This window comes from Oryctolagus cuniculus, chromosome 11, assembly GCF_051225735.1.
Source record: "Oryctolagus cuniculus isolate XC-2025 breed Fujian yellow rabbit chromosome 11, ASM5122573v1, whole genome shotgun sequence".
Lineage (NCBI taxonomy): Eukaryota > Metazoa > Chordata > Mammalia > Lagomorpha > Leporidae > Oryctolagus > Oryctolagus cuniculus.
This window is the reverse complement of record NC_142877.1, coordinates 115,825,532-115,849,025: the sequence shown is the minus strand read 5'-3', so window position 1 is coordinate 115,849,025 and position 23,494 is coordinate 115,825,532. Positions and strand designations below refer to the sequence as shown.

General features: G+C 60.9%; 1 protein-coding gene across 7 annotated transcripts in view; it reads right to left on the bottom strand.

Annotated features, from left to right (window-relative positions):
• Nucleotides 1-6,929: 6,929 nt before the first annotated feature.
• Nucleotides 6,930-23,494, bottom strand: part of MGAT3 (beta-1,4-mannosyl-glycoprotein 4-beta-N-acetylglucosaminyltransferase) — a 39,136-nt gene continuing 22,571 nt past the window's right edge. For 6 of the 7 annotated variants that reach the window (XM_051845881.3, XM_051845878.3, XM_089307651.1 and 3 more), the window contains exon 2: nt 6,930-15,080. In XM_051845881.3, the coding sequence (XP_051701841.3) occupies nt 13,430-15,079 (1,650 nt within the window). In that variant the 5' untranslated portion in view covers nt 15,080 and the 3' untranslated portion in view covers nt 6,930-13,429. Of the gene's footprint in view, nt 15,081-22,523; nt 23,034-23,494 lie in introns of those variants that run through there. The other variant, XM_070052939.2, reaches the window with a different exon arrangement.

Below are 23,494 nucleotides of genomic sequence, written 5' to 3'. Positions count from 1 at the left end.
CTCCACTGTACTCCTGGGCCACAGCAGAGAGCTGGACTGGAAGAGGAGCAGCCAGGACAGAATCTGGTGCCCTGACCGGGACTAGAACCCAGGTGCTGGCGCCACAGGCGGAAGATTAGCCTAGTGAGCCGCGGTGCTGGCCCAGGAGTTCTTTAAAGTATCCAAGTGGTCAGACCTTGACCTTGACTCATGCTGAGATGGGATGCTTGCGCTGAAAATCATAACTTCTGCTGGGGTCTTGGGGAGATCAGGCAGCCGACAAGGGTGTGGCCCATTGGAGGGGCTGAGGGGCTGAGCAAAGACTTTGGGAAGGAACCTTCAGATGCCACAGTGCCTTTGCATCCTGGCATGGGTCCCGGAGGGAAGGCAGGCATCTCACAGAGGCCAGTGCCCTGGACATGGACCTGGTCCTTCCCCATGTATGAGCTGCCCTGTGACTGTGGGTGGGGGGTAGATGGAGACAGTGCCTTCGCTGGGGAGGGAAAGGGTGAGACAAAAGGACAGGTGGGGGGCAGGAACCCAAGCCAACTGTGTGTGCTGTGTCTTTGTTGTTTTGGGGGTTGGCTGGTCCTTATTCCACCTCTGTGGGGCAAGGAGCAGGGGAAGCCAGCAGAGGGAGGGAAGCTGAAAAAGCCAGAGAGGAGACCGTCCACTGAGTGCTGTCAGGGAGGGCAGAGTAGGCCAGGTGCCCCCCGCCCGCACAGGGAGCGCAAAGTCGCTGCCCCCATCTCGTTCCTTTTACTTTGCCCAGTAGGGTGCCCTATGAATTTGAGACCTCGGTGAATACTGCTGCCCTGTGTGGTGTGAAAATTGCTGCTGGATGACAAGACAGGAAGCTCAGTCCAGCCCTCCGCCACTCCCCTCCCCCAGGAGCCGGCCCAGGCTGGTGGAGTAGGCTCACCAGTCACAGAGAGCTCCACCCCCTCCTACTGTCATCCAAGGTCCTCAATCCTGCACTCACCAGGACTCCCTGAGGGGAGAGGAGCCCCACCTGCCCGGGAAGTCCCTGTGCCAGGCAGCGGGGAAGAGGGAAGAGGGACGGTCGGCTTGTTTGCTGCACACCGTTCCACAGCCACGCAGCAAGAACCAGGGGCCAGAGGCTGCTGGAGGGGTGGGCTCAGGACTTGGGAAAACGCTGGGGAGGTCAAGGACGGTAGCCAGCCCCCTAGAGCAGTTCCTCGGTGCGTGGTAATTGGTTTCTCTTTACCTCCTTCAAACCCTTGGTCCCTACCGCGGTCCCTGAGCGCCAAGTAGCAGTGTGCCCATTTCACAGGTGAGTAGCTCTGGTCGGGCTGAGTGTGGCCTCCATCTCCAGGGGCAAGCTGGAGGCCTACAGCCTGGACTGCCTGCTCCACCAAGAGCTTTGCAGGCCTGGAACATGGCTGAAGACAGCTTCGCAGGTTCCCATTCGTAACAGGAACACCTGGCGGCCCTGGGCTCCATCTTGGAGTGTCCGTCATGGGCCTTAGCCCTCCTCAGCCCCCCCCCATAGCCTCACCTGTGGGTGCTGGCTCATTTGCATTACCCGCTGGGCCCCTGATGCTGTGGAGTGCCAGGAGCCAGCCCCACGGGAAGGAAAGGGTACCACGGGCGCCTGACCACCCCACAGAGACAGTGAGTGAGCTGTAAGCCACAAAGCGCTGAAGCTTCCAGTAAGGCCCGGCTGCACGGTGCTTCAAAGAAACGACTCGTGTCTGCGGCAGACTCACCGGCAATTCTCTCCGGTGCAGGGAGAGAGGTGGGGGTTGGTCTTTTCCCCAAATGGCCACGGAATGCCCCGGGCATCCACCACATTCCTCCTTGTATTTGAGCCTCGAGGCCAGCTCTGCTGTGCTGACCTCTGGGTCGCAGCTCTGACAGGCCCACTCTGAGCACAGCGGTCAGAGCCCTCCCGGGCTGCTCCGATCCAGTCTGTCCCGAGGACCCACTACACCCAGACACTGGAGGCTGATGGCTCATGGCTGCTCCTCTCTGCACCTGCTGTCAGCCACACCCCCTACTCAGCTTCCTCTGCTACTTCTGAATGGCACAGCCCGCCTTTGCCGTCTGTGCCCAATGCCCCGGGCAGTGTGGCTGCCTTTGAGTCACCTGACTTCTCCAGTCCAAGGGGATGGGACGAGGCAGCATGATGGCGTGGGGAGCCGAGACTCTGGAAGTCGTACTGGAGAGCTTGGCACCGCGGAGAGGGGGAGCCGTAGGCTGTTTTAACATTGGGGGTTTGTGAGTCTCCCACCTGCAGTCTGTCGTCAGGGAGACTGGATGTGGTTGTTCACATCGCACACTGCACAAGGGCCCCACGCCCGGGAGACACCGATCCTGTCGCAGTGGAAGGCTGTGTGTCACTCTGCTGAGATTGTACCTGTTAGAGAACCATTTATGGAGAAAGTAATTGTAGCGCCGTTTGAAACAAAGTAACTGTAGCGCTCTTTGAAAGAAAGTAACTGCGCAGTCCCAATCCCAGGCAGCTTGAAGGAAAAGCAGAGTAGTAGCCACCCTATCTGGTAAGATTTGAAAACGGATGGCCTAACTCGAGGGCTTAACCACAAACTGTCGTTGCCATGATGACGGGACCCTGGGGGGGTCGGAATGTGGGCGGGGCTAGCCTCTAGAAACTGTATATAAGGGGACCCTCAGAGCTGTAAACCAGAGGTTGCTCAGCCTCTCTCCCCGGTCCGTAGTGCCTAGTGCCCGTGGGGAGAAGCTCCTGGTCCGTAGGGCACTGCTCCTGGTCCGTAGTGCCTAGTGCCCGCGGGGAGAAGCTGCCGGTCCGTAGTGCCTAATGCCCGCGGGGAGAAGGGGAGAAGCTCCTGGTCTGTAGTGCCTAGTGCCGGCAGGAGTAGGCTTGAGCGATCTCTCCTCCTAGTTGCCTAGAGTATCAATAAAGTGTGTTTAGCTTGACCTTCCTCAGTCTCCTCGACTCTTCCTTCGCGGTAACCTAGCCAGTTCCCGAAGGGGGAGATCCTGACAGTACGTTAGGGCAATTCTTCTGTAGATGAGTGCACGTGTTTGTTTGCTTTTAAAGATTTTATTTATTTATTTATTTGAGAGGTAGAGTTACAGACAGTGAGAGGCAGAGACAGAGAGAAAGGTCTTCCATCCACTGGTTCACTCCCCAAATAGCCGTAACAGCCAGAGCTGAGTCGATCTGAAGCCAGGAGCCAGGAGCTTCTTCCAGGTCTCCCAAGTGGGTGCAGGGGCCCAAGGACTTGGGCCATCTTCCACTGCTTTCCCAAGGCATAGCAGAGAGCTGGATTGGAAGAGGAGCAGCTGGGACTCGAACCGGTGCCCACATGGGATGCCAGCGCTTCAGGCAGAGGATTAGCCTACTGTGCCACAGCGCCCACCCCTTGTTTGTTTCTAAGATTTATTTATTTATTTGAAAGAGTTACTTTCAAATAAGGGGTGCTGCTGGCCTCTGTCCTCAGTGAGGCCAACCCTGAGTGAGGGGGGTGGCTGCCCGGGGTCCACCAGCGTGCGGGGGTCCTTGGGGCCTGGCTGGGGACAGCAGGGGGGACAGTCAGCCACATGGCCTACTACTAGTAGTAACACAGGTTGGAGAGACGGACTGCTGGGGGGTGGCGCAGGTGCACAGCTCTGAGAGGGTTCAGTGAGACTGGGGACCATGGCAGAATGCTGGGTACCCCGAGCTGTGGAAGGCACAGCCAGCCCGCCGTGGAGGGCCGAGTCCTGTGCCTGACTTAGCATCCGTGCTCAGAGTTCAGCCACTCCAGCCAGTTCTGCAAGCTTCATTTTCTTATCTATAAAAAAGGGAGAGGAGGGACCCACATCGTGGCACAGCCAGTAAAGGCACTGCCTGGGATGCTGGCATCCGTGTGGGCACCGGTTTGAGTCCCGGCTGCCTCGCTTCTGATCCAGCTCCCCACTAATGCACTTGGAAAAGCAGTGGAGGAGGAAGGCCCAAGTGTTTAGGCCCCTGGACCCATGTGGAGACCTGGGTGGCGTTCCAGCATCTGGTTCCAGCCTGGCCATTTGGGGCGTGAACTGGCAGATGGGAGATCTTGCTGTTTCTCCCTCTAACTCTGCCTTTCAAAGAAATAAATAAATCTTTCTTAGAAATTAAAACGATGAGGACAGACCCCTTTCCTCTAGCTTCTTCATTGGGCGCCATTTCCTAGGCGTGGTTTTATTTCATCTTTATAATGTCCCATAATTCTCGTGTGTATTTGCTTTTCCACCTTGGGCTGTGCCCGAGAGCTTATGCCTCCTCAAGGTAGGAAAGAGCAAGCCAGGGGCAGGTGCCTCGCTGGCCACTAGGAGGCAGTGCTGCCCAACGAGAAGGGCCCCAACCCCAGTGAGGAGCTGTGCGGCTTGTGCAGTTGACGCTGGATCCCCCACTTCCTGTCTCGCAGGCTGGACCATGAAGGAGCCGCACCCCCAGGTCCCTGGGTACCGCTCCGCTCCGTAAGTGAAAAGCTGACGCTCCGGGGACCGCCGGCAGCCGCTGCCTAGGAGGACTGAGCGAGGTGTGGGAAGCACAGGCCGGCACCTGCACGCCGGCTGCCCAGCGACTGCAGGCCCCCCCACGCCAGTGCTCCTCACCTGGGGGACGCTGCACCTGGAGGACATTAGCAACACCTGTACAGTCCCGGGGTGGGGGGCTCCTGGCATCCCGTGGGCAGAGGCCAGGGCTGCTGTGGGCTCTGCTCCAGCTAGGATGCACGGGAGGGTCCCCACAGAGTGACCTGGCCCCGCCGGCCGTGCCAGGGCCCAGAAACCCCGGCCTGCTCCCAGGTTGCTTTAAGAGCGTCGCGGAATGGAGCGCCCTCTTTGGAGCCGTCTAGAAGCCGCTGGAGTAAACTGGACGGTTACAGTAGGAGTTGGCTGAGACCTGCAGGGCGGGGGAGTGTGGCGGCATCTTCCTCCCACCCCCAGCCTGCGCCCCAGGCCTTGGGGTGAAACCAAATAGGAGTGAGGAGTCTCAAAGGACAGGGGATCCTTGTGATTGTTTTAAACATTTATTTACTTGAAGCAGAATTAGAGAGAAGGAGAGAGAGAGAGAGAGAGAGAGAGATATGAGAGGGATCTCCCATCCGTCGGTTCACTCCCTAAATGGCCACAACAGGTTGGACCAGTAACAGGCAGGCGGCCCTGCCTGGGGCCAGGCCTTGCAGAAGGGGTGGTTGAGCCATGGATTCCCTGCTGTTGCAGGCGGGCAGGCGGTGGTCTGTGCAGACAGGCAGTGGTCTGTGCGGGCAGGCGGTGGTCTGTGCAGACAGGCGGTGGTCTGTGCGGGCAGGCGGTGGTCTGTGCAGACAGGCGGTGGTCTGTGCGGGCTGGCGGTGGTCTGTGCAGACAGGCGGTGGTCTGTGCGGGCTGGCGGTGGTCTGTGCAGACAGGCGGTGGTCTGTGCAGACAGGTGGTGGTCTGCAGACAGGCGGTGGTCTGTGCAGGCAGGCGGTGGTCTGTGTGGGCTGGCAGATCCAGGCCTCCCAGAGGCAGAGGCAGGGCTATTGCATCGCCTTGGAGCCAGCCCTTGGTTCAAGTCCTAGCCCCTCCACTTATTAGCAGGGTTCCCTGGTTTAGCCCTGCATCCCACAAATAGCTACTAAGTTGTACCAGGAACTGTTTGCTCAGTGTGTGGGAGACAAAGACAAAAGCGGGCAGTTAGAAGATGGTGTGGAATGCAGGTCGGGGCTGGAGGTGTTGGCCAGCCCGGGTGTGGCGGGGTGGGTGCGGAGACACCTCCAGCAAGGCCCCCTGGGAACCTCCCACCTGCGTGGAGCTTTAAGAGGGAGCGTGAGTTAGATGCAAGATGGCAGCATGCCCAAGCTCACCGAGGAACGCTGTCATTAGCTGAGTTAGAACGCCGGGGCTGCGAGCAGCAGTGAACCGAGCCGAAGCGCCTCCCGCAGGAAGCAGGGACGGCCTCCTGGAAAGCACCCCCCCCCCCCCGGTGGAGCTGGGCTGAGGCTGCACCAGCAACAGTTCCCCTTCATTCTAGAAGAGAACTTCTTTCCAGAAGCTTCCAGCACTTTCGCCTGTGTAACTAGCCTGACCTGGGTCACTTGTCCCAAGAGCAATCACCCTGACCATGCAGTAGGAGGGGCCAATTGGCTCAGCCATTCTGGGTTACCTCTGGAGCCGCGTGTGTGTGTGTGTGTGTGTGTGTGTGTGGTGCGTGTGCATCATTCCCACCTAAATCTATGATTAAGAAATTATTGGAGCCAGCACCACGGGCTGCGGCTCACTAGGCTAATCCTCCGCCTGCGGCGCCGGCACACCGGTTTCTAGTACCGGTCGGGGCGCCGGATTCTATTCCGGTTGCCCCTCTTCCAGGCCAGCTCTATGCTGTGGCCAGGGAGTGCAGTGGAGGATGGCCCAAGTCCTTGGGTCCTGCACCCCATGGGAGACCAGGAGAAGCACCTAGCTCCTGCCATCGGATCAGCGCGGTGCACTGGCCGCAGCACGCTGGCTGCGACGGCCATTGTGGGGTGAACCAACGGCAAAGGAAGACCTTTCTCTCTGTCCCTCTCTCTCTCACTGTCCACTCTGCCTGTCAAAAAATAAAAAAATAAAAAATAATAAAAAAATTATTGGATGCAGCTCAATTCACAGTAGCTAAGACATGGAATCAACCTAAACAGCCATCAGCTGAAGGCTGGATAAAGAAATTATGGGATATGCACTCTATGGAAATACTACACACCAGTAAAAAAAAAAAAATGAAAGCCAGTCATTTGGGACAAAATGGATGAATCTGGAAAACATCATACTTAGTGAAATAAGCCAGTCCCAAAGGGACAAACACCATATGTTCTCCCTGATCTGTGATAACTACTAGAGCACCTAAAAGGAAATCTAGAAGTGAAATTGACACTTTGAGAAGCAATGACTGAACAGCCCTGGTCTCGACTGTCGAGGAACAGTCTCGTTTTCTTTGTTTTTTCTTCATACTATTTGATGAACTCTTTTTTTTTTTTTAAGGGAAAGGGTTTATTGGGGAAAACCCAGCAGACTGGAGGGAAGGGGCAAAGAGGGAAAAGGAGAGTAAGAGAGAAAGAGGAGAGAGGAGAGGAGAGAGGGGAGTGAGAGAGGAGAAGAGGAGGCTAGAGAGAGTGGGCAAGAGAGAGCAAGAAGAGAAGAGAGAGCAGAGAGAAGAGAGACGAGAGGAGAGGAGAGCAGAGCCAAGAGATATTTGATGAACTCTTAACATAGAGTTAATCATGCGTGTATAAAGGCAATTGAAAATAGATATCAGTAAAAAATAAGAGTGGGAATAAGAGAGGGAGGAGGAGGTTGTAACTGTAGATCTGCATAGTTCTGCATACATTCTTTTTTTTTTTTTTTTTTTTTTTTGACAGGCAGAGTGGACAGTGAGAGAGAGAGGGACAGAGAGAAAAGTCTTCCTTTGCCGTTGGTTCACCCTCCAATGGCCGCCGCGGCCGGGGCACTGCGCTGATCCGATGGCAGGAGCCAGGTGCTTCTCCTGGTCTCCCACGGGGTGCAGGGCTCAAGTACTTGGGCCATCCTCCACTGCACTCCCTGGCCACAGCAGAGAGCTGGCCTGGAAGAGGGGTAACCGGAATAGAATCCAGCACCCCGACCGGGACTAGAACCCGGTGTGCTGGCGCCGCAAGGCAGAGGATTAGCCTAGTGAGCTGCGGCGCCGGCCCTGCATACATTCTTACAGACTTACCTCTAAGGGTAGAGTTTAAAAACTTGCATGGGACCCCAAATCCCACTAAGCTGGGTGGTAAAAATACTATCTTAAGTGTTAAAGGGATCATACTAATGGTTAGGGTGAACATATAGTTAGGATTAAGTGTTAAAGGGATCATATAAATAAGATCAAGTGTCTGGTAACACTAATTGAATTAAAAAGGAGAGAATGTTCCAACATGGGAAGCAGTCCACACAGTAGACTCATAGCATGACAATTGCTTTAAGTAGCACTCTGACCTCAGAATCAGCCCTTAAGGCACCCTGGTCTGGCTGAAAAGCCTGTGAGAGCATTTCAGGCCTGGAAAGCCAAGACACTGTGGCAAAAAAGTGTCCTACAGGAAGGATCTCTGAGTGCAACCCCAGTGGAAAGAAGGGGCCATCAAAGAAGGAGGTACTTTTCTCTGAAGGGAGGAGAGAACTTCCACTTTGCTTATGGCTCTGTCTAAATATGGATTTTGTGCCCTCAAAAGGCTTCCATAGCCTTGACAGCTCACATCAAGAGCCTCGGGTGGTCACTGATATCACACATAAGAGTGTTAATTGTTAAATTAGCAACAGGAGTCACTGTGCACTTACTTCCCATGCAGGACCTCTGTCCTCAGAGAGTTGTAGTATGAGAATTAACTGCAAAACTTGTTCTCAGTTAAAATCAAAATGATTGGAGTAAGAGCTGCTACAAGTGTCCACGAAGCCCCATGTGCCTTCGCATCTGCTTCCCACGCATCATTCAACACCCGCAGCAGCAGTACTCCATCACTCCCCACTCAGACACTCAAGTGAAGACTTGGGTCCACGGAACCCACGCAAGGTCACATGACCAGCATGTGGACTCCGGGGCTGGAAGCCCAGGTTCCCGTGTCGTTAACAGTCCCCAGCACCCAGGAGGCAGGCAGGGAATGGCGGCTGCTATGGGCGAGCAAGCCAGGGTGACTCCCTGGGATTTCCCCAGCTGCTGCGAGTGGGTGCACGAGCGGCATGGAGGGAGGAGAAGCTGAGCTCCACTCAGTCCGATGTGACCTTGACATCTTGGGGCTTTTCCCGCAGGCAGCCGGACCCATGGCTAGGTGCTCCCTTAGAGGACTCCCTGGAGAGATTGTGCCAACAGCACCTTGGCCAGTGTTGTGAAGTGTAGGCAGAGTACCAGGCCAGGGACCAGGCCCTGGGGAGCCCCCTTCTTACAAGGGCACTCAGAGAAAGGAGGTGGGTAGGGGAGCCGTGAGACAGGGGGGTCACTCGGAAGTGGACGGCAGTGAGGATGGGATCATGACGCCTGTCACTCACCTGCCATGAGATCTCACCCTGCACCGGGCTCTGTGCCGGGCTGTGAGCATCTTCACAGTTGCCCTTGTAGGTGTGGCCCATGTGCAGGGGAGCAACCCATAGAGGGAGCCGACCAAAGGCCGGACTGGTGGCTGAGCAGGTGCCTGCCGAGACAGCTGAGGGTGAGCCAAACTGTGGGAGAGGGGGAACCACCTCCCTCCTTCTCAGCCAGTGTAGACGGAGCTCTGATTGCTTTAAGCATGTCAGACCCCATCCGGACTCCCCTGCCCCAGTCCCACTGAGCCCTTCAAGGAAGCTCACACGAACACCTTCAAGTCGGGGTGATCCAGACCCTGGGGCTCAGGGAGAGGAGCTCTTTTTGTTCTGTGCTAAGAACAAAGCTAAAAAGGTGGTGTGAAGCCTGGAGCTGTGGCAGCCACCCTGCAGGCACGAGGTGTAAACCCATCTGAGAGTAGGGACAACACAAGCTGGGAAGAGAAACTGAGCTCAGAGAGCTGGGTGACAAGGCGCCAGTCGTCACCCGACCTTTCCTGTCAGCAAGCCAGGGCGTTCCTTCCCCACCTCTCTGGTTTGTGTGGACTTTTCTGTCACTAGATGCAAACTGTGTCCATCATCAAAGGCCACGATTATGTTGTGAAACAAACTAGCCTATAGCTCAGCGGTTAAAAGCGAGGGTCATCCTGAGCCTGGGTGGACGTCCGGGCTGCGCCTGGCGGTCCCTTTGGTCTTGGCTGGGAACACACACATCGGTCACACCGCAGAGGCACAGCTGCAGGCATGGTGTTGCTGCTGGGGGTTCCGTCCCTCGAAGCTCTGGCGGCCCAGGCGTCTCTACGTGCTCCGAGCCCTGTGGCTGAGCGGGGCTTTTTCTGCAAATGCCACAGGAGGGCGCCGGGAAACGCGAGGTCCAGAGGAGTGAAGCCGGCTTTTTGCAGGTTTCCTGTCAATGTGGGATTGCGTGAGGCTCGGAGGCGATGCATCCGGGGCAGCAGCCCTACGAGGGCGGGTGGGGTCCTCCCCCAGCCTCCTCTAGGTGGTGCTGCGAGGTCGGCGAGGTCGGGGGGCCTGTCACCCCCCTAACCGGCGGTGATCGCTGCCTTGTTCGGCTGGTGGCGTCCCTTCTGGTGTCATCTAGCTGGTAATCAGGTGGGGCCCACGCAAGTGCGTGTCCCTGTAGCAGCTGTCCACCTGCTGCTGGGCAGACTGCTCAGCAGAGCCCCAGGCCAAGAGGCAGAGCTGTGGGCAGATAAACTGCCATTTGGATTGGCTACTTCCGGGCACTTTGTTTTGGAGCCATAGACAATTGGCAACTTTTGTAAAACACTTTGGACCTGGAGGAATTGGCTTCCTGGTATAATGCAGTCTCTAGGAATTCACTGGAACAGCAGGTGGGGGCCAAGGATGCCAGGGGCCCTGGCAGGTTCTTTTCATCCCTTGAGCTTTACCCAGAGATCCACGGGTGCTCGTGACCTCGGGAAGTGGCTTCTGGCCAACTCCAGGGATGCTGGCCTTTCAGGGTCAGAACACCAGCGCCCCCCTCTGGCCAGAACAGGTGTCTGCATCTTCTCCACTCGATCCCAGGGACTTCAACCCCCTATGGCAGCAGGTGCACCCAGGCTTGGTCCTGTGTGAGTGTGCCTGAGAGGCCATCACCTGCTCCTGTCTCGGCCTCAGCCTCTCTGTGTAACACGGGGGTTGCACAGCCACCCCACTGGGGGGCCCACCCTGGTGTGACCCTCCCTAGGACACCCCTAGACAGTATCTCTGTCTGCCCAACCCAGATGCGATCACAGCATAAGTCCAAGGTCAACTCCAGGGGAAAGAAGCGTCTGCTCCTGGAGAGAAGCCGTCCTCCTGCTCTGCCCCCAGCTCTGTGTGGCCTTGGCCGAGGCACCAGGACTCCCGGCAGAGGCAGGGAGGGTGTCTGGGTGGGAGAATCTCTGCAGTGGGACCAGATCCCCTGTGACCTCGGGAGGGGAGTGCTGCCAGCCCGGTGCCTTCCTCTCCCTGCCCTGGGGGTACCCACAAACCAGCCACACCCCGCAGACTTTGTAGCTGCTTTTATTATTAATATTATCTTCTCCTTTAAGCATCCCTTTAAGGGTGAAATGAAATCCAACCATTTACAGAGAAAATGATTTCAGAATGTACATATTGATTTTCCCTTACAAAAAAAAAATAATACTCTTAGTACTATTGATGTCCTCTCCTGGGGGCCCCGGCTCCCTGCCCCAGCTCTCACCTTTGCCCCGGAAGCTCTACCCCCCCACCCCTGGGGACCTGTGGGACTCCAGACGGGGATGGAGCGATGGTCATAGGGCTAGTGGTTCCTGCGGAAGAAAGTCTGGACATAGCAAGGGGCCCGTGTGCCGGCGCTCACGTTCAGTGTGGCTTTCCTTCATTGTGGGCGGGGGTGGGCGGGGCCTAGGGTCCTTGTATGCTAGGGTCACGTGAAACATGTCAATCCTGGGGCCACGCCCACACCGTGCCCCCCCCCATCCCCGAGACAGCAGACTGGGCACTGGGGACCCTGTCAGCCCGAGAAGAGGACCCCCACCCCCGCAGCAGCTGAGGGCGCCGGGGGTGGGGTGAGGAAGCTGTCGAGGACGGGCTGCCTGTCCACGGGTGACCTTGGGACACCCTGGCTTCATGGCCACCTCAGTCCCAAGAGGAACCAGAGAGGATGTGGCCAGGCCACGAGGAGCGGGGGAGGCGTACAGCCTCGGGCGCACAGCCTGCAAGGGCCGGGGCTTCTCATTCCTCACTCAAGGACAGACAGACGGACGGACGGACCTGCTCCCCTTACGCTGGTCCTCTAGGCTCCCACGGGCTCCCGGCCTCCGTCACGAGGGTGAGCACAGGCCCCAGGCCCGGGGAGGAGGAGGCCCGGGCGGGGATCCACACCCACACACGAGCATCTATTTACAGGGATGAAGACGGACACAGTACACCCAGCATGCACCCATGCCCATATGCAAACACACGTGCACAGACACGACATCCCACAGGCAGACTGGGGGGCGTCCTTCCCACCGACCAGCCCTGGCCGGGGAGCAGCTTGCTCCAGACGCCCCAACGATGAGAGCAGATCCTACGGCTGGTCCTGTCATTCCCACCCGAGCCCTCCTATGCCAGAGATACCACTGCCCCCACCCCCACCCGGCATTAACAGGACACTCCTCCAGTCTCCTGGGCAGCTCCCGGCGGCTCTGAGCCTGCGTCCTGGCCAATGGGAGACAGCAGAAGTAACCGCCATTTCTGGCTAATGCCCACACCAGGAAAGGGCATGCACTTCTCTTGCCTCTTGCTGCTCCTCCCCAGGCGTGTAGGGATGCACGTGTGATGGTGGGAGCTGGAGCAGCCACCCTGTATCCAGAGTTGGAAGGTGTGCATGAAGGAAGCTGAGCTCAGGCCCGCCTCCTGCTGGACAGTGTAGTTAGAAACACGCTTCCGTGTTGCTCTCAATCACCACAGCTCAGGGTCCCACCCACAGCACCTCACAGTCTGCTCCGTCCAACGCGCCCGCACCCCCACCAGGCAAACCAAGAGGAATGAGGTGACATACAACTGGCCTCAACGTCCTTTCTTTGGCCCAGGACAGCCCCAGAGAGGGCCACAGTAGAGAGCTGGGGCCGTGGGTGCCAGCGGGTGGGAAAGGCAGGCCCTGCCGGGGTCTCACGGGGTCTCCTGTCCCTCTGCTGCCCAGGTGCGCCCTACCCCCAAGCTCCCACCCTCCCTGAGAACCTGAGGACCCCTGGCCCCAGCAAGGCCCGAGTGGCAGCCCACGACAGAAGTCGGGAGGGAGCCCCACGGGAGCGTCCCCAGGCCTGGTGTCCACGTGGGCGCCCGCAGGGCACAGCGGGTGGGGCTCACAGACTCGCGCAGGGGTCTCTGCGCCTCATGCCCGCCCCCAGGCCACCCCTCTTGCTCCTGAACCCCAGTGTGTCCGTTTGCAGAGCCGGGGTCCCCTGGAACGTACCCCCTCCCTCTGCCCAGTGCCCACTGCAGATGCAAAGCCTGGGGAGCCCAGCGCTGGGCGTCTCCCTGGCCAGCCTGCGGCCGCCCCCCCACACACAACCACCCTTAAGCTCCCTTCTCCGGGGACCACCATGCACTCCGCAGGGGGCCCTCGCGACCCCGCACACAGCGCCGGGGCTGGGGCTGGAGCAGGGCTGCATAGACGGCTAGGCTGCTCCCTCTCCTACAGGAGGGATTTTTTTTTTCTTTTTTTACGTGAAAGGCCTGACTCCTGACAGACAAAGGCCTGAGGATGGCAGGGCCACCCGCACCCACCCACTCTGCCCCCGTCTCCGTCCTGGGCCTCTCGGGACCCATGGGGAGGGCAAGGCTGGGGAGGGGGGGGTGCGAGAGGGGGCAGGGCGGTAGCAGGAGGCAGCCCCCACCCCACCCCACCCCACCCCACGCCACGCCGCCGCGGGGGCGGGTGCCGCAAGCCCACGCAGCCCTAGCCCCCCACCGCGTCCACTCGGCCCCGCGCCGCCGCCGCCGCCGCCGCCGCCGCCGCCGTGGCCCGGGGCTCCCGGTACGGGTTGTCGAGCAGGTAGCGGAACTGCTGGTAGTTGTTCAGCAGGTACTTGGGCGCGTACATGTGCTCGCTGGGGTCGGCGGGCGGGTACTCCTGCTGCGAGCCGTCGAACCAGCCGCCCGTGCGGATGAGGCCGCGGATGTAGTTGAGGTCGCGCTTGTCCTCGTAGTCGCCCCAGCGCGGGAAGTCGCCGTTCTGCGCGGACACGAGCTTGAAGTAGATGCCCTCGGGCGTGAAGCACCAGGAGCAGTGCCAGCCGGCGAAGTGCAGCGGGCTGCCGAGCGCCCACTGCACCAGGATGTGGCCGGTGCGGTTCTCGTAGGCGCGGAAGTTGGGCATGGTGTAGTACTGGCGGCGGCGCAGGCGGATGCCGTCCAGCCCGTAGACGGCCCGCAGCATGTCCACCGTGCAGCCCGACACCACCTCCAGGCTGCCCGGCTGCTTCCAGAAGAAGCCGTAGAGCGACTTGCGCATGTGGAAGGCGAAGGGCTCGGTCCAGCCGTCGTAGAGCTTCAGGAAGAGCACGCCGTCGCGCGCGGGGATCTCGTCCGCGTCGTCGATGATGAACACGTCGTCGGGCCGCAGGTTGCGCAGGCGCGCCACGCCGTCCTGCGTGAGGAAGGTGCGCAGGTAGTCGTCGGCGATCCAGCCGTCCTGGCGGCCGCCGGGCGGGAAGTGGTCCAGGAAGACGTAGAGCACCTTGTGGCGGATGTACTCGAAGGTGCCGTTGGTGAGCATCTCGCGGAACTTGAGCGGCCGCGGCTCGCCGTAGGCCGTGAAGTTGGACTCGCACACCACGAAGGCGTCCACCACGTCGCCCAGCTCGTGGAAGCGCACGTCCAGCAGGTCGAACTCGTGGTTGACGTTGATGGCGTTGATGACGCGGCGCGGCACGTCGCGCGGCACCAGCCGCTCCTTGGTGGGCAGGTTGGAGTACTGCACCACGGTGGGCACGCCGCAGCTGGGCCCGTGCCAGCCCGGCAGGCACACGCACTCCACCCACTTGCGGCGCGGGCCGCGCGCGCTCAGCACGGGCCGCGGGGGCCGCCGCCCCGCAGCCGCCGCCGCCGCCGCGCCCCGCGCCCCGGCTGCAGCCGCCGCCCCTGCGCCCGCGCCGCCCGCGCCGCCGCCCTCGGCCCTCTCGGCGGGCCGCCCCGCCGCCGCCGCCGCCGCCGCCCCCGCCGCCGGCCTCTCGAGCGTCCTGGTGCCGGGCTTGAAGCACACGCCGCCGGCCTTGGTGCGCACGAAGTACTCGGTGGTGACCTCGGGCAGCACGAAGGCGGCGCGGTGCAGCTCCTCGGCGGCCGCGCTGGGCGGCAGCGGCTGCAGCAGCGGCGAGTGTGAGTAGAGCGGCGTGCGCAGCAGGTCGGGGCCGCCCGGCTCGGCGCTGGCCTGCGGCGTGACGGGCGCATTGTTCCAGAAGAAGCAGGACACCAGGTTGGGGCTGAGGGAGGCCAGTTCCCGGGGGAAGGTGACGTAGGACAGGGTCTTAAAGAAGTGCAGGAAGGAGATGAGGCACAGGCCGGCCATACAGAACAGGAGGAAGAGCTTGTAGCGTCTCATCTTCATCCTGCGGGGGGGGGGGGGGGGGGGGGCGGCACACAGTGAGGGGCGAGCCGGTGACCGCCTGCACCCCCTCCGTCAGCTCCCCGCACCCCCGGGGGCCCCCTCTGCTCCTGGCACTCGCCCCAGCCCCCCGCGAGGCCAGCGCATCGCCCACCTCCCAGCCCTGCCCTGCCACCTGCTACCCCACCTGCACTGCCTGGCTCTGCTCCAGGAGCAAACGCAGGCATCCTGGGAAGAGCTCACCCGCGTGCAGGCCGGCAGGCGCACACACCCCACCACCACCACCACCACCACCACCACGGGGCGGGGCAGCGGGCACAGGGGCCACCCCCCTGCACGGCCTGGGGCGGCTCTCATCTGTAGCTTCTCTTCTTTTCTTTTTCCTGGACGCAGCGCCAAACCTTTCCAGTGTTTGTTCACTGGAAGAAGTCACGGCCCCCAGGGAAACACATCTAAGCAAAGCGCCCCTGTCTGTTCGGGGTTTAATATTTTCCACACATTTCAGCATTTAGGGCACTAAGTCCCATCAAGCCCCTCCCCGCCCCCCGCAATCAATGAAAGACTGAAAAGGCGTCTGTGTCAGGAGGAATAAAGCTACGATCGGCCGTGAAGTCCCGACACAGTGCTCCGTGGCTGTGACCGGTCCCTGCGTTCTCTCCTTCATACAGCTGGTCCGTCCACGGCCGTGTTTTTCCCAATTTAGGTAGCTGGAGATCATCACACAGGACAGAGGGTCCCTGATGCACCTCATCCAGCCTCCCCGGCCCTTAACATCTGACACCACCACCGTGGCACGCGGCACAACCAGGGAACTGACACCGCACGGCACCAGCAACCACACTCTACACCGCACCAGTCCCACTGTTTATCTTACAACCGGAACCAGCCAGCCAGCCCCGCAGGTGCATCAGGAGGCTATACCCCTCTGACCAATGAGAAAGCCAGACAGAGCCCAGTGGGACCTGTGACTGGCCTGGGAGGACCCGCTGAGTCACAAAGGGGGCTAACAGGGGGCTGACCCTATGGCATAAAGGTTAAGCCCCCGCCTGTAGCACCAGCATTTCATGTGGGTGCCGTTCTAGTCCCGGCTGCTCCACTTCCGACCCAGCTCCCCGCTGGTGCACCTGGGAAAGCAGCAGAGGATGGCCTGGGCGCTTGGGCCCCTGCACCCATGTGGGAGTCTCGGAGGAGGCTCCTGGCTTCAGTCTGGCCCAGCCCTGGCCATTGCAGCCGTTTGGAGAGTGAACCAGCGGATGGAAGATCTTGCGCTCTCTCTGTAACTCCATCTTTCAAATAAATACATAAATGTTCCTTCCTACAGCTTCTCCCTATCAGTCGGGTGCCCTCCTGCCACTGTGATGTCCTCCCCCCGGGGGCGGCAGGGGGACGTGGAGACACACCCACCTGACATCACAGAACCACACCCTCCCACAGGGCTCCTCGCCATTCGGAACCAGGTGGAGCGCCTGGCGTGCAGGAACCTCTTGTTTTATTTCAGCACTCAAGGCCCGGCGTTCCCAATGCAATCCTCTCCAAGCCACACCGTCGCGAGGCACAGAATCCTGAACCATCCGACTCCGAGGGCAAAGTGGGGGAAACCAGTACCCAGGCGGCTTCGGGGACCTGCTCCACGCTGCCGAGTGGGGCTGTGCGCCCAGGTGCTGGACACCAGGACCACGTACCCTGGGCCTGGCAAAGCAAACCCTGTGGGGCTGAGCTGCCCCTGGGTCGTGCAGGGCAGGGCCTGCGGCTGCCATTCAGACTCACAGCCCTGGCCGCAGCCAGCAAAGCCTTAGCACGGTGACGGCAGCTCTGTGCACCTGCTGAGGTCAGACTGACCCAGCTGTGCCCCAGCCAGGCCGCCTGCCAGGATCTGGTTACAATGGCCTGCTGCGCCCATCCGAGGCCAGGCCTCCCCCTCTGATCCGTGAGGCCTTCAGGTAAAGGCCTGGGGTGGAACTGCACTTGCCCCCATTGCTGGGAGGCTCCGAAGCGCAGAAGGCGCCGTGGGCGAGCCAGCAGCGCCGAGCAGCCCCCATTTCCGGGCGCCCGGCAGCCGCAGTGCGTGTGGTCTATCAGCTCTTCCTCTTCTCGGCCTCTTCCCTTTTTGCCTTATCTTCACGGACGGTGGGAAGGCTGTGCACGCCCTTCCCGATGGAGGCAGCGTAGGAGTCAAGTGGAGGGGAGAAACAGGCACGGGCACTCAGGGTCCCCTGAGAGTCTCGGCCGTCCTGGGAGGTCGCGAACCTGCCCTGTTACTACAGATGGGGAGACTGAGCTCAGAAAGGGGACAAGATTCTCTCCAAAGGACAAGAAGATGGCCAGGGACTGGGGTTGTGACATAGCAGCTAAGCCCGCCACCTGCAACACCGGCAACCCACAAAAGTGCTGATTTGTATCTCGCTGCTCCACTCTGATCCAGCTCTCTGCTGTGGCCTGGGAAAGCAGCAGCAGATGGCCCAAGTGCTCGGGCCCCTGCACCCACGTGGGAGACCCGGAAGAAGCTCCTGGGTTTGGCCTGGGTCAGCCCTGGCCACTGCAGCCATCTCCAGTGGACGGGAGATCTCGGTCTCTGTCTCTCTATAACTCTGACTTTCAAATAAATAAATAAAAATTTTTTAAAGATTTTACCCATTTCTCTGAAAGGCAGAGTTACAGAAAGAGAGAGGGAGACACAGAGAGAGGTTTTCCATCAGCCGGTTCACGCCCCAAATGGCCACCAACAGCCGCGGCTGGGCCAATCTGAAGCCAGGAGCTAGGAGCTTCTTCTGGGTCTCCCACGTGGGTGCAGGGGCCCAGGAACTTGGGCCATCCTCCACTGCTTTCCCAGGCCACAGCAGAGAGCTGGATTGTTAGAGAAGCAGCCAGGACACAAGGGGCGCCCATATGGGATATGCCACAGTGCCGGCCCCAGTAAATCAATCCTATAAAAATAAAATGGCCAAGTCAGCCTTGGACCTAAGCTCTGGTTCCCCAGGCAGCCCCTCCCCCTAAGGCTGAGGGCAGGGCGTGGCCTGGGGCCGTGAGCTGAGGCCACTGGGCTGGTCCAGGCCGCAGCAGGTGGCAGCAAGGGAAACAGGAAGACCGACCGCCGCAGCCGGTCACGTGCCAGCTACTGTCCTGGGCACGTCACAGCCTCCCCAGAGCAGTTCCCGTCAGCCCCAGTTCAAGAAACTGAGGCCAGCGACCCGACAGCGTCACCCAAGGCACACACAGCAGCTCCGCTCCTACTCCGTCCTGTAGGATGGGTGCTGGGTTCCATCCGGAGGGCGTCCTATCCCGTCGGCCAAGTTCAACCCAAGCAGGGAGACGGGACCCCCATGGAGAGCCCACCGTGAGCAGAGAGGAGAAGCCAGGGGATGGCAGGGTCCCCAGCACCTCTGATGCACTCAGGAGCCCCCCGGGGGAGGGGCGCCCTGAAGTCACCGACACAGGTCGGGGCACCCGAGAACCAGGAACCCACATCTGGGAGGGAGCTGCCAGCAGCCCGGCCAGGGGGTTGCCGCCCATGGACCAGAGGGGAGGGCTGCCCTCCACGCGGGAGACAGGGGAAGGCGACTTCCGGTCTCTGTCTTGGAGCTCCTGCCCTCAGCCATCAGGACTCCAGGACTTACACCACGGGCTGCCCTGGTTCTGAGGCTCCTGGCCCTGACGGAGCCACGCCACTGGCATCCCAGGCTGGCCAACGGCCCCGACGACTCCCGGGTCACAGTGTCTGGATGCTGCTGGCTCTGTCTCTCGGGAGAACCCTGACTCACGCAGTGACATCTCAGCAGAGGTGAAGCAGACAAAGCCGCCGGGAAGAATGCCCCAGGGAGGGGCGGCAGCCGGGCTCACACGGGAGCGCACCAGCCACAGCGTGAGGAGCGGCCAGCGGGTGGGCAGGTGAGGGAGGGGAGCCTGGAGCATGCACGCCTGGCCCGATCACACAGGGCTGGGCCGCGGTTAGAGATGCAGCTGCCCCTGGTGGAGGCTGGGGCAGGGGCTGATTTGGGTTGGAACAGCTCCCTCTGGCCGCTCTGCAGGGAACAGACCGCTGGCCTCAGGGGCAGAGCAGAGACAGCCGGGAGGCGGCGGTGGCGCCAGCCAGGGGAAAGGCAAGGGGTGGCTTTGGCCAGGAGTGTGAGGTGCAGGCTCTTCCCAGAGTGCTGAAAGGTAGGTGTGGAGTGTGAGCGGGGAATCCAATGTGGGGGCTCCCAGCACTGGGGGGCCAAGAAGGCCATTCCCTGCAGCCCCCAGGGAGCTGGGAGAGAGCCGGGGCCCCTGTGGCAGGACCCTGCGGGAGCCCTGCGCTGACCCCTGCTGCTCGTCCTACAGAGGCGGAGGGTGAAGGGCACAGCTGGAGCCGGACGCGGGCTAGCCTGGCCACACCACCTGACCCTTGACCTTGGTCTCCTCTGGACCCAAACCTCAGGCCCTTCTGAGGGGCACTCTGTCCAGAAGTCTACGCGATGAATGGGGGTGGTGGGCCGAGTTTTGGGTCTGGGAGCAGGAGCAGGGGCCCTGTCCAGACCACTGAGCTACACTCCCACCCTGCTTCCCAGGATGCACTTGGCTCCAGGAGAGCACAGTGCCCAGCACCTGCCCAGAGAAGCGGGCGCAGCTGGGAGGGAGCCGGGGCCTCCCCCAGGCTGAGCGCTCCCTCCAAGGCCAGCGGGGAGCCCGCCGAGGACCCAGATCCCCTCCAGGTCCCTCCCGCTACTGAGCTGACCCGAGCAGTGCCTTCCTCAGGTCACCACAAGGCACCAAGGATCTCCCAGGTGCATGCTGTGCACCCGTGTCTCTGCCCCGGGCCAGGGTCCCCAGCCTCGTCCCAGCCTCCTTCCAGGAAGCGCTGACCTCCGTCTTCTGGGTTCCTCGGGCCACTGTGAGCCACAGCAGGTCACCGGGCTTCCCAGCCTCAACACCTCCCTCTGTAGAATGCCTGGCCTTGTCCCCCTCGCCCCGCCGTGAGACTCGGAGAGCCCTGGCTCCTGTCCCTCGGCATGGCTGCTGGGCTCCCTCTGCCTTGCCGCCTGTCCTCCTGGCTGGACGAGGATACGCCCACAGCAGGGGCCGCCGAGCCCGCTCTGCGTGGGCCGGATCTCCGCAGTGACCCCCCACGGACTTGCACACGCACGGACGGCCCAGTCCAGAGCCCAGCAGCCTGTCTGGGTGGCCCCGGAGGCAGATCACTCTTCCATACCTGTCTTCTCGTCAGTAAAGCGAGTTCAATAAAAATCCCTGGGCCAGGCCTCGCGGCGCGGATGGAGCCGCTGCTTGGGACGACTTCAGCGGTATCGGAGAGCCCCGGCTTCTCCACAGTTACAGCCCAGCTCCCTGCTAGTGCACGGGGTGGGGGCAGGGAGGATGGCCCCAGTACTTGGGAGGGAGCCCCGAATGGAGGCCCTGGCTGCTGGCTTTGGCCTGGCCTAGTCTAACGGCACCTGCTGTGGGCATTTGGGGAGTGAGCCAGCAGATGGAAGATCTCTCTTGCCTCTCCCTTACTGTCATTCAGAAATAAATATAAAATCTTTTAAACATATTTTCCAAGTAAATACATACACCTTTTACACATATTTTTTCAGAATCCACGTGAAGTGCCTGGCACGGAGTACATGTTCTGTAAGCCCCAGCTTGCGCCCCCCCCCCCCAGGCTGGCGGCGAAGAGGAAGAGCCTTGCGGGTGGGGGGTGGGGGTCACAGCGGGAGGCAAAGGCTCAGAGGTGAGTCCTGGCAGGCCCAGCCCCAGGGGGCACTGTCTCGTCTCGGAGCAGCATTTGGGGACCACAAATAGAGTCCAGGCAAAAGCTGAGCCTGCTGGGGGGGGGGGGCTGGGCTGGGCAAAGCCCCCACTTTTCCTGGGGCTTCAGAAGAATGGAAGCTTGATGCTTTCGAAGGTTAGACAGCCCCAGCCCCACCCTAGCAGCCAGATGCCCTAGGGGCCCGGGTCTCCTGTCTGGGTGGGTGAAGGGGTGGGGGAGGCCGAGGCTGACCTCGCATGGCAGTGGCCAAGGCCCGGAGGCTGGCGCTGGTTCGCCACTTCGCCTCCTCTCTGCGCCCTTGTCCCTGGGGACAGAGGCGGAGGAGGTGAGAGGGAAGCCCAGGTGTGGATTAGGGTCCTCCCCGGGGACAGACGGACAGCAAGGCGGCTAGACAGGCAGACGAGAGAGAGGGGTTTTAGCAGAATTGTCTCACATGATCACGGAGGCTGGGGCGTCCCAGGAACAGAGCCGCCTGCGAGGTGGAGACCCGGGACACCAGCAGCGTGGCTCACTGTCCGCAGCCTCGGAAGCAGGAAGTGTCCCTCCCAGATTCAGGGCAAAGGTCTGACAGCCCGGGGCTGCTGGTCTCAATCTGGAGTCTCAGCATCCAAGACAAGAGTGGCCCTGCCCCAGGCGCAGCGGAGAGAACCTGCTCCCCCGCTTTGCCGAGGCTTCCTTAACCTGGTCAAGGTGACACCTAAAACCAGCCATCACAATGACCCAGCCATGACCTCAGACTAAGGGCCCTGCTGGCCCCTGCCAGGCCCCCTCTGCAAGCCCCAGGCTGAGTGTGGGGCTGGCGGAGCGTGAGGCAGCTCCTGGCCCAGACACACTGACAGCTGTCACCAGGGTGACAGGAGGCACCACGGAGCTCTCCGTGGTCCTGAGCTCGCCCGCGCTGACCAGGGTCCTAACTAGGCCCGGGGGTGCCCTGGGCTGGCCTCACCCCGGCCCCTGGCAGCCTACTCTGTGGTCCAGAGGACTCGGGCCCTGCTGGCCACGTCCCCTGCCTGCCACCTGCTGGCCTTCTTCCCTGCCTGCCTCCCGACACCTGTCACTGGTATTCTCAGCTCTGCGATAGCCATGGCCCTAACCCCTCCAATGAGGGGGAGGGGCCTGGAAACACCTGCACCCAGCCGTGGACAGGCCCGACACCTGGCAGGTGCTGAAATTCCACAGTGAGGATTGTGGAGGCCGCTCAGGTAACCCTCGGTCTCCACTGCGGAACAGGGACCCACCCACCCATAACCCCCGGCCCGGGGGCACCGCTGGGGAGGGACCCTCACCACCCCTCCAGGGCCATCTGCTAGCACGGACATCTTGACGGGAGCTGAGGTCCACCCCCCCAGGCTCACCTTCCAGCCCGACCCACACCGGCCCTGGGCCACCCGCGGGGAAGGCAGGAGGTGTGCCCCTTCCAGCAAGCCCTGCGGTGTCCACAAGCCAGGCCAGCAGTTACAAGGTCACAGCAGACGCTGCCCATGACCTTGGAGAGCTACCCCACTTCCTGATGCCTCAGTTTCCCCCTCTGCAAACTGGAGGTCCAGCGGTCTCTTTCGTAGGGGCTGCCGAGAGACTCAGTCGCTACACGCATCTCGGCCCACAGCAGGGCCTCAGCCGACAGCCCGCGGCTGGCTCTGGTTCCTTCTTCGGCAGAGCACAGCAGCTCGGCGTCTCAGGGGACTAAATCGGGGTCCTTCTGACCTGAGGTTTCACGGGCCACACGGAGCGGCAGGCAGAAGAGGGGTTCCGGCACATTCGAGCAACGGCACTGGGGTTTGTTCCTCTGACTGGTTTCCCTCGGCGAGGGCCAAGCCAACACACAGTGCTCCTGCAGGGCCCCGTGCACACCTGAGCACTGGGGAGGAAGTAGGGCTGACACGTGGTCGGCCACGCAGGCGGGCGGGCGGGCGTGTGTCTCAATGTTGCACACGAGGAAGTACAGGCTCTGAGATGTTCCGCTGCTCGATCAGCCACAGGGCCAGCGAGCAGCTGTGGGTTTGTCAGTACCACACAACGAATGTGCAGGAGGGAACTGACATGGGGGCTCCCCACAGCCCGTGGGAACACAGACCTGGGGAGAGCTACACGCACAGATTTCAAAATGTCTCCAGCCAGCAAAAGAAACTTATCTTTTTCTTTAAGACATTTACTGATTTAAAAGGCAAAGAGCCAGAGAGAGAGAGAGAGAGCGCGAGCCCTTCCATCCCCTGGTTCACTCCACAAATGTCCACAATGGCCAGGGCTGGACCAGGCTGAAGCCAGGAGCCAGGAGCCTCACCCAGGTCTCCCACGTGGGTGCAGGGGCCCAAGCACTTGGGCCGTCTTCTGCTGCCTTCCCAGGTGCATTAGTAGGAAGCAGGACTGCAAGTGGAGCAGCCGAGACTGGAACCGGTGCTTACACTGGGATGCCGGCTTAACCCGCTGCACCACACCAGCCCCTAAACTGATCTTTTAACTCCATCTTTGCTGGCATGAATTTCTGGAGTCCCTCCTGGGGTAAAAAGAAGTGTGACGAGCACCACTCTGAATGCAGCACTCACTCTATGCAAGGGACTGAGGCCCAGAGAAGGCAGACTCGGCCAAGGCTACAGGGCAGGCAGACCCAGGCCTCTGACTTCCGGGCCCTGGGCACTGCGCCGGGCTTCGATCTTCAGCCCCAGCCCAAGCCAGGC